The 13,414-nt window shown below is 49.9% G+C and overlaps 1 protein-coding gene across 3 annotated transcripts in view; it reads right to left on the bottom strand.

The window, feature by feature from the left end:
• The window catches only part of SLC7A7 (solute carrier family 7 member 7), a 29,544-nt gene extending 19,977 nt beyond the window's left edge, over positions 1-9,567 (bottom strand). Inside the window, exons 1-3 of one of the 3 annotated variants that reach the window (XM_014551660.2) lie at positions 9,169-9,309; positions 7,659-7,842; positions 4,472-5,017 (exon numbers count right to left, since the gene is read on the bottom strand). In XM_014551660.2, coding sequence (XP_014407146.1) covers positions 4,472-4,970 — 499 coding nt within the window. In that variant the 5' untranslated portion in view covers positions 4,971-5,017; positions 7,659-7,842; positions 9,169-9,309. Of the gene's footprint in view, positions 1-4,471; positions 5,018-6,082; positions 6,232-7,658; positions 7,843-9,168 lie in introns of those variants that run through there. The other 2 variants (XM_006175881.3, XM_014551661.2) reach the window with 2 other exon arrangements.
• Between the last annotated feature and the right edge of the window lie 3,847 nt (positions 9,568-13,414).

Genomic DNA, 13,414 nt, shown 5'->3' on the forward strand with positions numbered 1-13,414 from the left:
ATCCTGCAAGGGTTCCTTAAATACTTTAGGATAAACTCTAAACCCTCTAGGAAGGTTTGCCTTTAGTTCTAACCCCGTGACCCCTCACACCCCACAATCCCCCATGCACACCGCACACCGTCACACTTTTTTCTCACCTTTATGCCTTTACACTGCCTTCCCCTGTGCCTAGAGTGTCCTTGCCCCTTCTTCTACAGATATTTACTGAGTACCTAGCAGACGCCAGCCACTGTTCTAGGTGCCAGAGACTCAGCAGTGAGCAAAACAAAGTCCTTACTCATGTGATGTTTATACTCTAGAGGGAAAGATAAACATAATCAAGTAAATATTTAATGCCGGGGGGAGAGTATAGCTCAGTGGGAGAGCGCATACTTAACATGCACAAGATTCTGGGTTCAATCTCCAGTACCACCATTTAAAAAATTTGTTTTAATTATTTTAAAAAATATATTTAATGTCAGATGGTGAGGATTTTATAGAGAAAAACAAAACAGTATGGGAGACTGAGAGTGACTGGTTTGGGTAGAATAGGTCTCTGGCAAGGCAGTATTTGTGCAAAGACATGAATGGAATGAGGGAAAAAACTCTGAGGGCATCTGGGGAAAGAGCCTTCCTGGCAGAAGGAACAATAAGTTCAAAACCCCTGAAGCAGGAACATGCCAGGCAAATTGGAAGAAAAACAAGAAGGCCAGGAGCTGGAGCAGAGAGAGTGAGGGCGGGAGGTCTGAGATGAGTCAGAGTGTCAGATGGCGAGGTAAGCTTCCCCCACCCCTGACTCCTTTTCATCCTTCAGTGCTGAGTGCAGACATCATCTCCTGAATAAGCCCCTCCACCCTCTCCCAGCAGGGACCACATGCAATGTTTACTTGACTATTTTTGCCCATCTCTTCCACCACACCGTGAGTTCCCTGCAGGGAAGGGCTCTACCTTTCAGCTCCATATTTTACAGAATCCACCACTTTCAATAATTTTTTTCTCAAATAGTCAAAACTTTCTTCCTTTGTTCTGGTTCCATGATCTGCAAGCAATTCCCTGACTACTAGATGGGTTTCCCAGTGACTAGGATACTAGGAAGGGGTGCCTTGATAGCGAACACATGCCTTCTGGTCATTAGAAATTATACACACATGCTCACATTGTACATTAATAGACTGACATCTTCATGTACCCATCAGCCTCTCTCTGGTGTGAGTGTGACTCAGTTGGATGGGACGATGACCAACTCTGGGTCATGATGACCCTAGAAACGGCATGTGAGCAGCCCAGCAGAAGCCACAGATGCCCCCTCTACATCATCACTCAGCCCACTTTCCCTATTCAGACAGCGACCCCATCACCCCCAACCTTGAATCCTTAGCATCACCTCTGACAGCTCCTATGCCCTCCACATCCACATCCTCAAAATTCCACCTTTGTTATAACTATATGTTTATCCATCCCTTCATCTCCCTTCCAAAGGCACTGCCTGCAATGCAGGCCATCACCACCCTTCAGGTTTCAACTCCCTGACCTGGTCTCCCTATCTTCTATCTATAACTCTTTCCAAAAACATTATCTACAAGGCTGGAGTTCTTCAAAACAAATCTGATTCCACATCTCCACTTCAAGTCAATAGCTTCTTATAATGAAAAAGAACCCCCCCAAAACACCCATATATACGCATGTATATTTATAACTGAATCACTTCGCTAGACACCTGAAACTAACATTGTAAATTGACTAGACATCAATAAAAAATAAGAATTTTTTTTAAGTCAATATCTTCTGCCTGCTTTCAAGATAAAGTCTAACCTGTTTAGGCACCACAGAACCACTCCTGGAGGTGGCCCTGGGCTACGTTTCCAGTCTCTACTATCTCACCCCTATCCTACCCACATTCTGGCCATACCAACCACCTGGAATTCTTTGACGGGTTTTGCAGCCCGCACCTTTTCACATGTAGTTCCCTCTGTGAGAAGTGTCTGAGGAGACAGCTATGTCTCTATTCAAAATTCAGTCCAGACATCACGGTCTCTGTGGCATCTGCCTAAGTGCTCCTCTCCCCAAGAAGAAAGTCGTCTCGCTTGCCCCTGGAATGTCTCTTTCTTGGCTGCTTGTAAGGCTCTTCCTCTCCCTACTTCTTGGTTTTCTCCTGAATGGTTCCGGTTAGATAAATGCAATATTACTGCGTAGGTACCACCTGGACAGAATGTCCTCATAGGTCTTAGTTTATAAGTACACAGAACTCGGCCTGGATGCTCATTACACAAGAGCTGAAGGAAAAAACTCATGAATCGTATGTCCCTAAATTCTTATTTACAATCTTGGTTGCCCTTCTGATCCTTCTTCCCATCTCTAATGTCCCTCTGAAGATTATTAGAGATAGACAAAGTCCTATAAGCAACCAAGAGAGAGCAATTGTAAACATAATAATCACCGATACATTACACTTGAGTCATGATTTATGGTTTTCACTGAATCTCATCTCATCCTCACAGTAGTCTAGAAGTAGAGTCACTACAGCTTACCTATGGTACCCAGCTGTCGACCCAGCCTCAGACACAAGTCTAGTACACTTTTTACTCTACCAGGGTTGTCTCAAATGCATGCCACAAATCCAGGCACAAAACTATCTTTTATTAACCAGGGAGCTCTGCAGACTAACCATAACTGTGGCCACTTTGCTTGCATTCTTAGGACGGTGCACAAGTGTGTGTATGTGCACTTGGGTGTACAAGAGATGAGTGTGCCTCTGTTCCCAAATTAAATGCAGCAAACTAAAAAGACTGACAAAGGCAGGCACAAAGCTGTCAGAGATGACACAGATCAAAATGAAGAAAGAATGTAACCTTTCTTGAGGAACTGAAGTCAGGCCAGCACTCCGAGGCCACTGAGGAATCAAACACTCATCCCCATCCCAGTGGCCTGGAAGGGCCTCAGTCATACAAGATTTGACATGTGCCATGGTGACCCTGAGTCAACAACAAAAAAAAAAAAGTCAAGTTATGAGGGCAAGCTGATATATCACTGGTTTTAAAGAGATTTCAACAAAGATGGTTAAAATAGAATTCTGGTGCTTAAAGGGATGCAGCCATCTTGGAAATTTTACTCAGATGGAATACTTCTTACTCTACACGAGATACGTAACTCTATACCCACATTTGAAGGGACCATAAGACCAAGAGATCCTAAAATCAGTTTCATCAGTAATCCAGCCTACCAGATCGTCTAGAAATGATGCCAGAGAAATTACAGATTGTATTTAAGACCTCAAGGAGGGGAGCTCAGAGGTAGAGTGCATGCTTAACATGCACGAGGTCATGGTTTCAATCCCCGGTGCCATCACTGAAAGAAAAAAAAAAAAAAAAAAAAAGAACTCAAGAGAAAATCCTCTTCTTTCAACACAGGGCAGTGCCTCCCTGACCGTTGCCACAAGGCCAACAGCCTCACACAGAGAAGAGTCTGAACCCACACCAGGGCACACAAGGCACAGGAGGACCCCACAGAGGACAGCCGGCTCTCTGCACAACAGTCAAAACTGGGGGTCTGGAGAGGAAGCTGAGAGTAAAATGGGGCAGTGGAGAAACTGAAAGGAAAGCACACATGAAACTGACTGAGAGGGTTGATCCAGCAGGCCATTGTACCTGGTACAAAATGCCTGGTACAAAAGGCCTGCTGCCGCTGCCCCTGAAACTGACAGGATCTCTGAGCTTTTCTGCAGCTGGAGGTGGGAGGGGTCTTCAAGGTCCCAAGGGTTCCCAAGCTGGGAGGGCACTTTTCCAGAACAGAGGCAGCTGAGGGACGGGGCCATAGAGGATCAGCCTCTCGGTACCTTCCAGGTGGCTTTGCTGAATGTACAGGTTTAAATCATATTTTCTTTATGAGATGGAGAAAAGGCCAAAGTAGATTGAATTCACAGTTTGAAGAATCCAGCCCACCGAAAAACCCATGCAAATACAATAGGATATTCGCTGAGTGTTATTTGCAAGACTGAAAACAGGAGCGTTACTGTAAGACTGAAAAACTGGAACCAGACTAAATGACCACTAACAGAGGACTGATTAGTTAAATAAATAATACATCCTTAAAATTAACACAGAATAACATAAAGCCTTTTTGTTTTTTAAGTAGATCTATAACTAGAAAAGAACATCAGTGATCAATTCTGGGGAAAATGCAAACTATAGAATTACATGTGTATTAGGGTCCCATTTTTGTAAAACACAGAACAAAAACTACATCTCTTGAAGGAAGAAGAAAGAGTCAGGAAGGGTGGAGACTGCTAATGATATTTACCACGGGAAACTTGGGGGAAAGAATTTTAACACTTTGACGCCATTCGAATTTTCACACATAGCATACATTAATGTACAACAACAACAAAGTTTGTCAGAGGCATTCCTTTCCGTCTCTTTCTTACTGGCTGACTGGACTCATATTCCGGACTCACACCCGAGCGCCACCCTACCCCTCCTGCCCCAGCCTCACTTACAGATACAGGCAGCCGCCAGCAGGCGGCCGGCAGCGTAGGGGGCGAAGCAGCTCGGGAAGAAGGGCTGCACCATGTAGTTGGCAAAGGTGATGGCAATGACGGCCTGGCTGGTGGGCTCGATGATGAGAAGGGAGGTCCAGAGCCGGATGAAGGCAAGGAGTCCCCCGAAGGCCTCGAGGATGTAGGCGTAGCTCGCCCCAGATTTCTTAATTGTGGTGCCCAGTTCCGCATAACAGAGAGCCCCGAAGACGGAGAAGAGGCCCCCGACAGCCCAGATGACCAGGGAGAGGCCGAAGGACGCGCTGTATATGAGCACACCTTTGGGGGAGACAAAGATGCCCGAGCCTATCATGTTCCCCACAATCAGGCACACGCCATTCAGCAGCGAGATCTCCTTCTTCAGCTTTACCTGCTCAGGCCTGGGGCTGGCCTCATCCCCCAAAGGCGAGGCCTCCCTCCTTTGCTGGGAGGCAACTTCATACTTAGCGCCGTTGACCATGGCAGAGGAGGAGAAGAAAGCCTTCACCAGCTTCCTGGCATTGCCCTCTGAGGAAGAAAGATGAAGACAAACAGCTGGTGGGCAATTACAGAGAACTCTCCCCAATAGGGGCGAGGATGGGCGATCCACTCCCACCCACCAACCATTTCAGAGACCTCTCTCATCTCCCACCCACCATGAACCTCTTCTCTATCTGGCCCATCAAAACCACCGTGGCTTGAATTTTTAAGGGAAGTCACTTGTTCCCCAGAAAGCACCTGTTCCTCATCTTCAGGCTGGTTGCTGCCCACCTGGTTTACAAAACAGAAAGCTAAACCCTGGTTCTGTCTGAGTCTGCTGTGACACGAGACAGAAAGGAGGGCAGTTGGGCAGTTCCCAGGTGTAACCATAATGATGTGAGCCTGTGTGTTTCAGCCTTCCCCCAGCAGAGTCTGTTTTCCCTCCAATTGCAGTCTCCATTGATGAGATGCAACCTTGGGAACCAACCTTGCAAGCAGCGGGTTCTCCTCACAACTCTTTTTTCCCCAGAGGACCCTCACTCTGGCAAACCTAAAGGCTTCAGAGATCTCTTGCTGGCAACTCACAACCATCCCTCCCCAGCCCAGGGAGCATCCCTTAACAACCCTTGGCTGAACACTTCAGCCCCAGCAAAGCCCAAGCAGCCAGGCCTCACCCGGAAAGAAGACAGGCCCTTCTCTTTCCCTGCTTTTCCTTTCCCAGATACCTTTCCTAGCCCCTAGTATTGTAGGCCTCCGGCCATCAAATCTCTGCAGAGTTGCATCAGCCCAAAAAAGTATGAATGAGAGAACATTTGGTGATCCAAATGTACAGCCCAACCTAGAGATGACTGGAGGCAGCTGATGACCACTCCGGACCCCAGAGTTGCTGCTGGAGAGACAGCACCAAAGCCGAGGCAAGGAAGCTGCTGAGGCGGGGTGGCTGATGCTGGGCATGGCAGAGCAGGAGACAGCGGGGAGGAAGGCGGGCCAGGCCTGGAGGTGCTAGGGCTAGAGCACTCAGAAAGGAAGCGATCAAACACTGAAGGGCAGGGCAGCCCAGGGAAAGCAGGCAAGATGAGTGGGGCTGAAGGAGAGGGTGGGAGGCACACTCACTCCCTGGCCCCAGGTGGAAGCAGGTCCCCACGGCAGCGGCCACACAGAGACGGGGGGCAGCCTCCAGGAACTGTGGTCTGACCGCTCCAGCGGCTTTTCAGCCAGCAGTAAAAGGAAAGACCAGGCAAATGCTTATGGATTTAAGTCTAACCAAGAAGTCAAGAAGGGCGGAGGGAGGGAGGGAGGGAGGGGGTGAGGGGTGTTAGGCAATTGTCTGGGTCCAAGGTTCACTCGCCCTTCACATCTGCAAGGGGAAGGCTAGGAGCTCTTGGCTCAGCACTTTCCATGATAAGAAGGCGCTCTCTCAGGAATCTCCTTTGTCAGCTCAGCTACAGGACCGGGCCCCAGGGAAGGGACTGACGGTCAGCTGGGTGCAGTTTCTGTAGCCCTTGGGGAAGCTGTCCTGGAGCAAATTAGCTGAGGACAGGGCTGCGGCTGAGAAAGACTACAGTCCTCTCTCTCTGTCCTCCAGGTCCCACCTTAGCCCCACTTCTCTCTCACCCCAAACAAGTAAGGCAGGAAGGTTGCACATTGAGACACAAAGGCTTGTTCACACACAAACATTAGAGGAAGTGTAAGTACAGTCCTACAACTCGTGATCGTGATCGGCATCCTAAGAGAACCCTGCACACTTCCCCCCCATGGAGCGAGGGGTGAACGCCTGAAACTTGCGCCATTACCCCAAGGCTGAGCCTCAGGCTACTCCCAAGGAAACAAGATCAAGAAATGAGACGCAAACCTCTGGGCGTATCCTCGCCCCACTCATATGCCTTTTCATCCTTCAGAAAATATATCAGGATCTTTGGGGTCAGCATAAACTCCTATAAACACCTTCCCCAAAGTTTATCCCCCAAGTTTATTCTAATTTCCTATAAATATGATGAAATAGGATTTCACTGAGCTATACTGGACAGGCCCAGACAGAGGAAGTTAAGCATTTTGGGGAAATCATGCTGTTTTTAGAGTCTACTAAAATCTGGTATTCTGGGTCTTTTACCAATAGAAATCTTACTCATTCTGAAATCCAACTGTCCCTTCTCAGGCCCTTTCAAACCCTCTTTGGTTATTCAGCTACCAGAGAATGAAGATCTAAAAAGCCCCAGGGGGCCTTACCTCTGCCTGATAACCTCCCATTCTAGTCCCTTAAATACTTTTTTTTTTAAACCCAAGGAAATGATCCTGGTGTAATTTATTAGCCTTCCCAGAGATCATGCTTCTCCCAAACCACCCTCACAACTACATCTGAAATCCATCCAGAGGAGACTCTCCTTTTCTCCCAGCTCCCCCTTAAAAGTTCCTTTATTAATAATAGCTGTCATTTATTGAGCACTTACCTGGGTCAGACACACTGCCCAGCACCTACATGCCTTATCTCATGTGATCCCCCCAGGAGCCCCTCAAGGCAGACACTAAGTCACCTGCCAGGATGCCAAAGCAGCAAGGGAGGCAGGCAGGCTAGCCAACAAAGCCCAAGCCCCGTGCTCTCTCTCCATCCCCCCCACCTCCTCCGACCTGCCCAGTCTCTAGCCCTCCTCTTAGGCAAGAAAGCACGTCAGCCCACTCCCTAATGAATTACCTGGGGGGAGGATGTGATTAGATTAAAAGAAAGCCTCTTCCTCAGCGTGAAGTCTAAGCTAAAGGCTCCAGCAAAGCCCGTCAATCTCCTTCCTGGCTGCTCCTCCCCCTTCTCATCCCTTTGCAGGGATGAGAGTCGACTGCAAGTCCTCTTGGCAGAGCTGCTATGGCTAGGGCGCCCACTTCTAAAGCAAACAAAAACATGGAAACACAGGAAACACATCATCACCCCAGACCTTTTAAGACCAAATTCCTTGGCACCAAGGGTGGGCATGTGTCTTAATGAGATGTACGGGAAAGGAGAGAAGGAGGGACAAAGGAAAGGTACACTGTGAGGGGAAGTGGGGAGAGGTGTGGGCAAGGCTTAGTTCCTGGCCCGTGGTATCTGAAAGGTGAAATCCTCCTCGTGGAATCTTGAGACAGAAACCCACTGGGGGTGAAACCCACACTCCAGCAAACAGCGCACCCTAGCGGTCCCACCGGGAAGTGCTAGATGACTGGAATCCCCTGCCTAGCCTACTCTTCAGTAGGCCCACTAAACTGGACAGAGGAGGCTGTTCTTCAGAGAAAAGATGCCCCCTCCTTCCCTAGTCACTGCCTAGAGCCAGTTCCGTGCACAGGAAGGCACTGTCCTTGGCGGTTCACAGTCCTCCCCGAGACCCCAGCCCTCAGCCCTATTGCCTCTACCATTCAGGCAGCCTGGGACCAGCAGGACCTCTGCTGAAGTGCTCTCCCACCCTAGGCTGGATAAGAGAATCTTGTAGAGTGTGGAACCCCAGGTGATAACAGCGTTCCTGATGCACAGAGCCCCATCTCCTCCCTCTCTGAGGTGCATACATCTCTGAGGACCTAGGGGAGATTACAGGACAACATACCCATCCTACAGGAGAAGCTTCAGATTCAGGGGCTCAGGGAACACAGTTAGCGGGGCGCTAGCACGCAGCACCTAGTACAGCAGCAAGTGGCGCCGCCCCTCGCCCTGGCCCCACTTGTGAATGGCAACACCAAAACACACTTCCTCCAGGAACCAGCATATCGTTCACGGTCTTGGTTCCTCAGCCAAGCTCAGGGAGCTAAGTGTGAGAGGACAGTTTTTCCCCATGTCCTGCCTTCCTAGCTCTACCTGGGCTGTGCTGCCTCCTCTAATGACAAAAACAGAAAACAGACACACTCTGCTACCACTAGATCCCCCATCTCCCCAAGCTGGAAGCTCTGCTCCTCCCTCCCCGGCCCTCCATTTGTTTTTCTATATTCCACTGTAGCTACAACAGTCCTTTTTTAAAAATAAAGAGGAGGTGGGGGGGGGGGTACTAGAAAGAAATTGTTTACTTCTGTGGCCAGGGCTTCCATTAACGTAGGGCTGAAGGCTCAAAGCAGAAGGCTCTGCCTGGGGAGGGCTGAGGCTGGAAAACAGGAGGCCCTTGAGTCTCGGGTTCAGCCAATTCTCCGGACTCACTCCATCCTCCTACACTTCCCCTCTCGCCCATAGTCCCTCCTCTCCCACCTCTTACCTGTCCTGAGACCTTGGGGCAGGTGCGAGGAGGAGGAGGTACCAGCGCTGGGGAGGAGAAGCTGGTGCTGGGAAAGGGAACCTGGGGTAAGGCTCGAGCTCCAGCAGCTGTTGACTCTGAGGAGCAGAAAAGGCAGAGGGTGACTACAGGGACCGAAATGCAAAACAGGAAAACACATGTGCGACTCTGGCCGGCAGCGGGGGAGGGGCCAGAGGACGGGTTGGAGCCGGGACTGCCTGTTCAGATCCAGAGGACCTCGAGGCCCGCTGCCTCCAGGCACTTTCTCCACTCTGAGCCTTGGCGCCTCCTCTCCCCTACCTCAGCCCCTTAACTTCCTGGTTGTCCTATATTTACTGAGCTCTTATTCTCCCAGCGACCTAGACCTACCGTGCTCTCCCGATGCCCTTTATGACTCTCCTCCCCCTCATTCCATTCCCTACTCATATCCCACTCACATACTGTCTCTGTCCCCCTGCGGAGGGCAAGGGATCCATGGTTAGGGGCATTGGAACTCTGTGGTCCCATCTCAAGAGCCTCTGTGCCATTTTAGCACCCCTGTAAGGCAAAGCATGCCAAGAAAGGCCAGTCATAGGGGTACAGCCAAGCACACACCGGAACACTAAGCAAGCCCACTTACATCTCAGGTCCCCAACTGGTTAAGGAGATGTGTGCGTGGATTGCCAGGTAAGAGTCAGCTAAGGGGACCAGAGCAAGCTAATGAGTTGGCACCCCCTCAAACCAGAATTATTTAAATATCTGTTGAATGTTTACTTAGCAGAGATGGGGGAATACCGATTTTCTCGGAAGAAAAACTGGAAGCCTCATTCCTTCCATTCAAAATTAGAGCTCATTACATGCAATTTTCGGAAGCAGACAATTTCTTGGTAGGCATATCAAATCATTTTCAATGTAGACAGCGTGAATCTCAGGGAGTGGCACTTTACAGCACGTGGTGCATTTTCAGGATTCCAGCTGTGACCTCTGCCTTTAGGCAACTATCTGCTGGCTGGTCTCAGGGCCAAGCCTGCCATTTGTACCTGCACCTACATGTTGCAGAATCATTCTAGACAGATAGTCTAGGTAAATAATCGTCAAGGATTCTGCCAGTGGAGGGGAGCCAATTTACAATTCACCAAGAGACACAGACAGAAATCAGAGTTCATTGGCACCAAATGTCTGAATTACTCCAAGGGTAATTCAGTGCCCTTTTAGACCCAGGCTTCTGCTCAGCTGGCCCGCCCCTTAAACCCACTCTGGGCTCAGATCCAAGTTGTAAATGAGGGAAGTCCTAGGAAGACAGCCCTAAAGCTGCCCCTGTTGGCACTGGCCCCTGCTCCCTCTTCCCCTCCTCCAACCACACTGGCCTCCTTGCTGTTGCCACACCACACAAGGATGCTCCCTGCCTCTCAGGGCTTTTGCGACTGCTGTTCCCTCTGCCTTGAACATTCTTCCCCATAAAGTTGTTCATTCCCTCACTCATTCCATTCAGGTCGGTGCTTAAACACCATTCTATCAGAGAACTTCCCTAAGGAGTCTCTGAAGGAGAAACTTCTTCCCTCTGCCATCCGTTCACCCTATGCATCTGGAGTTTGTCTGTTTGTTGTCACCTCCCTCACTAAAATGCAAGCACCACCAGAATTTTATTCACCTATATCCCCAGTACAGGGCAAGTGTAGACAATCAAAAAAAATGCTTGCTGGAAGAATAAATGAATGAACAATGCCCTTCCTCCCAGACTGATTTCCCATTTGGGCTCCGGGAATGTCCTGAACTTACCCTTCAGGCCCACCTATGCTGCTTCCGCTCTGGCTCCTAAGCAACGAATATTTGGGGATATTTATTCCTTTTGATAGTAATGGGTGGAAGGGAAGGAGAGTATAGTTTTCACAGTTTTACTGGGAGGCCTAGAATGGTTTGAGACGGACTTTCCGCTTCATTAATGGGAAAACAAAAACAGAAAGTCCTTCATCTAACGCGCCTTCCCGGGATCGGGAAGCTCTCGGCTGCTCCGTCCCACACCCAGGCTCAGGTGACGGTCTGGGTCCTGCGGCGAGAGCAAGGTATGACGTCCGCCAAGGGGCGAAAAGGCAGGGCAGGCGAGCGCTCAAGTTCACACAAGTGCAGGTGCGCTAGAAGAAAGTGAACCGCAAACCCTTCAGAGTGGGCGTTCTTTGCCGAACACCCCCCCCCCCCGTCCGCTGCGATCCTCGCCCCTCCCCATTCTCCCTCCGCCCCGGCCCAGCCGGCGCGCCGCGCTCACCTTTGCCCCTTTCTCCACCACCACCCCCGCAGCCTCGCTCTCCGGGGCCCGGCCCCCTTACGTCGTCCCGGCCGTTCCCCTTATTTCCCTCTTTCTCTTGGCCCCCGGTTCCGGGTCTGTGGCCCGAAGATCGCGCCTTCTCAACCCCGACCCGGCCACCGCCCGCCCCCAAAGCCCCACTGAAGAGCTCGGTCGTCCCTGATGTCCAGGTGTGGCTGCGAAGGCCGAGCCGGGCTCTGTCTTAGGGGACCAGGAGCCCACCTCACCCGGATCCCTGCGTTCCCTCCACCTGGTTAAGCAGTCCCCGCCCCTCCCCGCGCTGCAGGAAGCGCTAGAAGAAGAGCTGTGGTGGGTGGAGGCCAAGATCGCAAAGGTCCGAGAACCCAGCGGCCCAGCAACCCGCTCCCCTGCCCTGTCCTCGCTCAGGTACAGCTGCGCTGCCCTTGGGAAATGAAAATGACCACGGATACCCTTAGATGCGTCCTCCGCCCCAGGAACGCTCAGCTTCCTCTTCCCTCCCTCCCAATCCAGCTCGAGCTGGCGGCCCGACGGGGGTTTGAGCTAGGGCCCCGGACCCTGGCAACCCCGCCTCCAGCCCCGAGACGCTATCGGCTGAAACTCCGGAGGGACTCTGAACCGCAAAGCCCCGTGGGGGAAGGGAGGGAGACGCGCCCGCTTGGAGCCAGGGGAGGGGTCTCTGGGAAGGGCGTCCGAACTCTCCGCCCCCTCGGGGAAGCTGTTGCATCAGCTTCGAAAGCCAAATTAAAGAAAGTGGTCTCCACCGGTCCAGGAAGCTGTCGTGCAGTAGAGCCGCCGCCAGGAGGCAGCACTTAACCAAAAATGTCCAGGCTGAGGGTGCCCGGGAGGCTGGAGTCCCCAAAGCACCTTCCATCTGAAGAATCTTAGTGGCAGCTTGGGCCCAACAAAAGAGAGCGTTGCTGAGCTAATTCGAAAGGGATCTGGAAATGTTTCACCACATTTTAAAACTAAAAGATGACTGAACTATTATGCCGTACACCAGAAATTGACACAACATTGTAAACTGACTATACTTCAATTTAAAAAAAAAACTTAAAAGATGACTTGTAATACAATTTCCTTTTGTATACCTTATGAACAGTCCACCTTTGGCATCTTTTAAAGCCACTCTGCAGAGATTCACAAAGAACCACCCACCTTCAAGACCAGTCTGGTGGAAAGGCACACAGTTTAAGAGACTTCCCAGCTGCCAGACAAGAAAAGAGTGTAGCCTAAGGTCATAATTTACCCATCTTGAAGCTGGGTCATTTAATACAGAATTTAACCTGTACTGATTGAGCAGGGATTTGACAGCCATGGGAAAAGAAAAGGAATATGTTACAATAAATGATGCAAGTAATAAGGAAATAATATCCAAAGCAATGTATCATGTGAGTGGGTGGTTTATAGCTGTCAGTTCCCACAGTTCTTGCATGGAGTGACAGTGATTTGAGGTGACAGTCACTTGATCAGTGAGCTGTCCTAAGGTGGAAGGTAATGAAGGAATGTGAAAGAAGACACTTCCCAAATAGTTTGCTCTTCTTCAATCTTAAAGTTTATTCAAAATATGCAAAAAGGGGAAGAGGTTGCAAAATGAGGTAGATTTAGCTACCAGAGTCAGTTTCACTAACGTTGTTTCTCCAACCTCATCATTATTCACCACAACAGTTTAAAAAGCATCGAATTTCCCAGTGCACTTGTACAAAAACTACTATATACAGACCTAACGGAAGGGTATTTGAATAAATATGTTGGACCCAAACATGAGTGACTAACAAAACGTTAAAGCCAAATTCAGGCCACGATGCCCTTGAGAGGCAAAGGAGTTTAAGTAAGAGGGAAAAGACATGAAGCTCAGATTCCTGATGCTTCCCACCGTTCTTAACTCCAGCCTTTGCCAGATGAAGTCCAGAGATTGAAAGACATTTAGTTAGGAGATTATGAGGCCACTTTCCTGTGGCTCAGAGT

Source organism: Camelus ferus, chromosome 6 (assembly GCF_009834535.1).
Source record: "Camelus ferus isolate YT-003-E chromosome 6, BCGSAC_Cfer_1.0, whole genome shotgun sequence".
In the NCBI taxonomy this organism is placed as follows: domain Eukaryota; kingdom Metazoa; phylum Chordata; class Mammalia; order Artiodactyla; family Camelidae; genus Camelus; species Camelus ferus.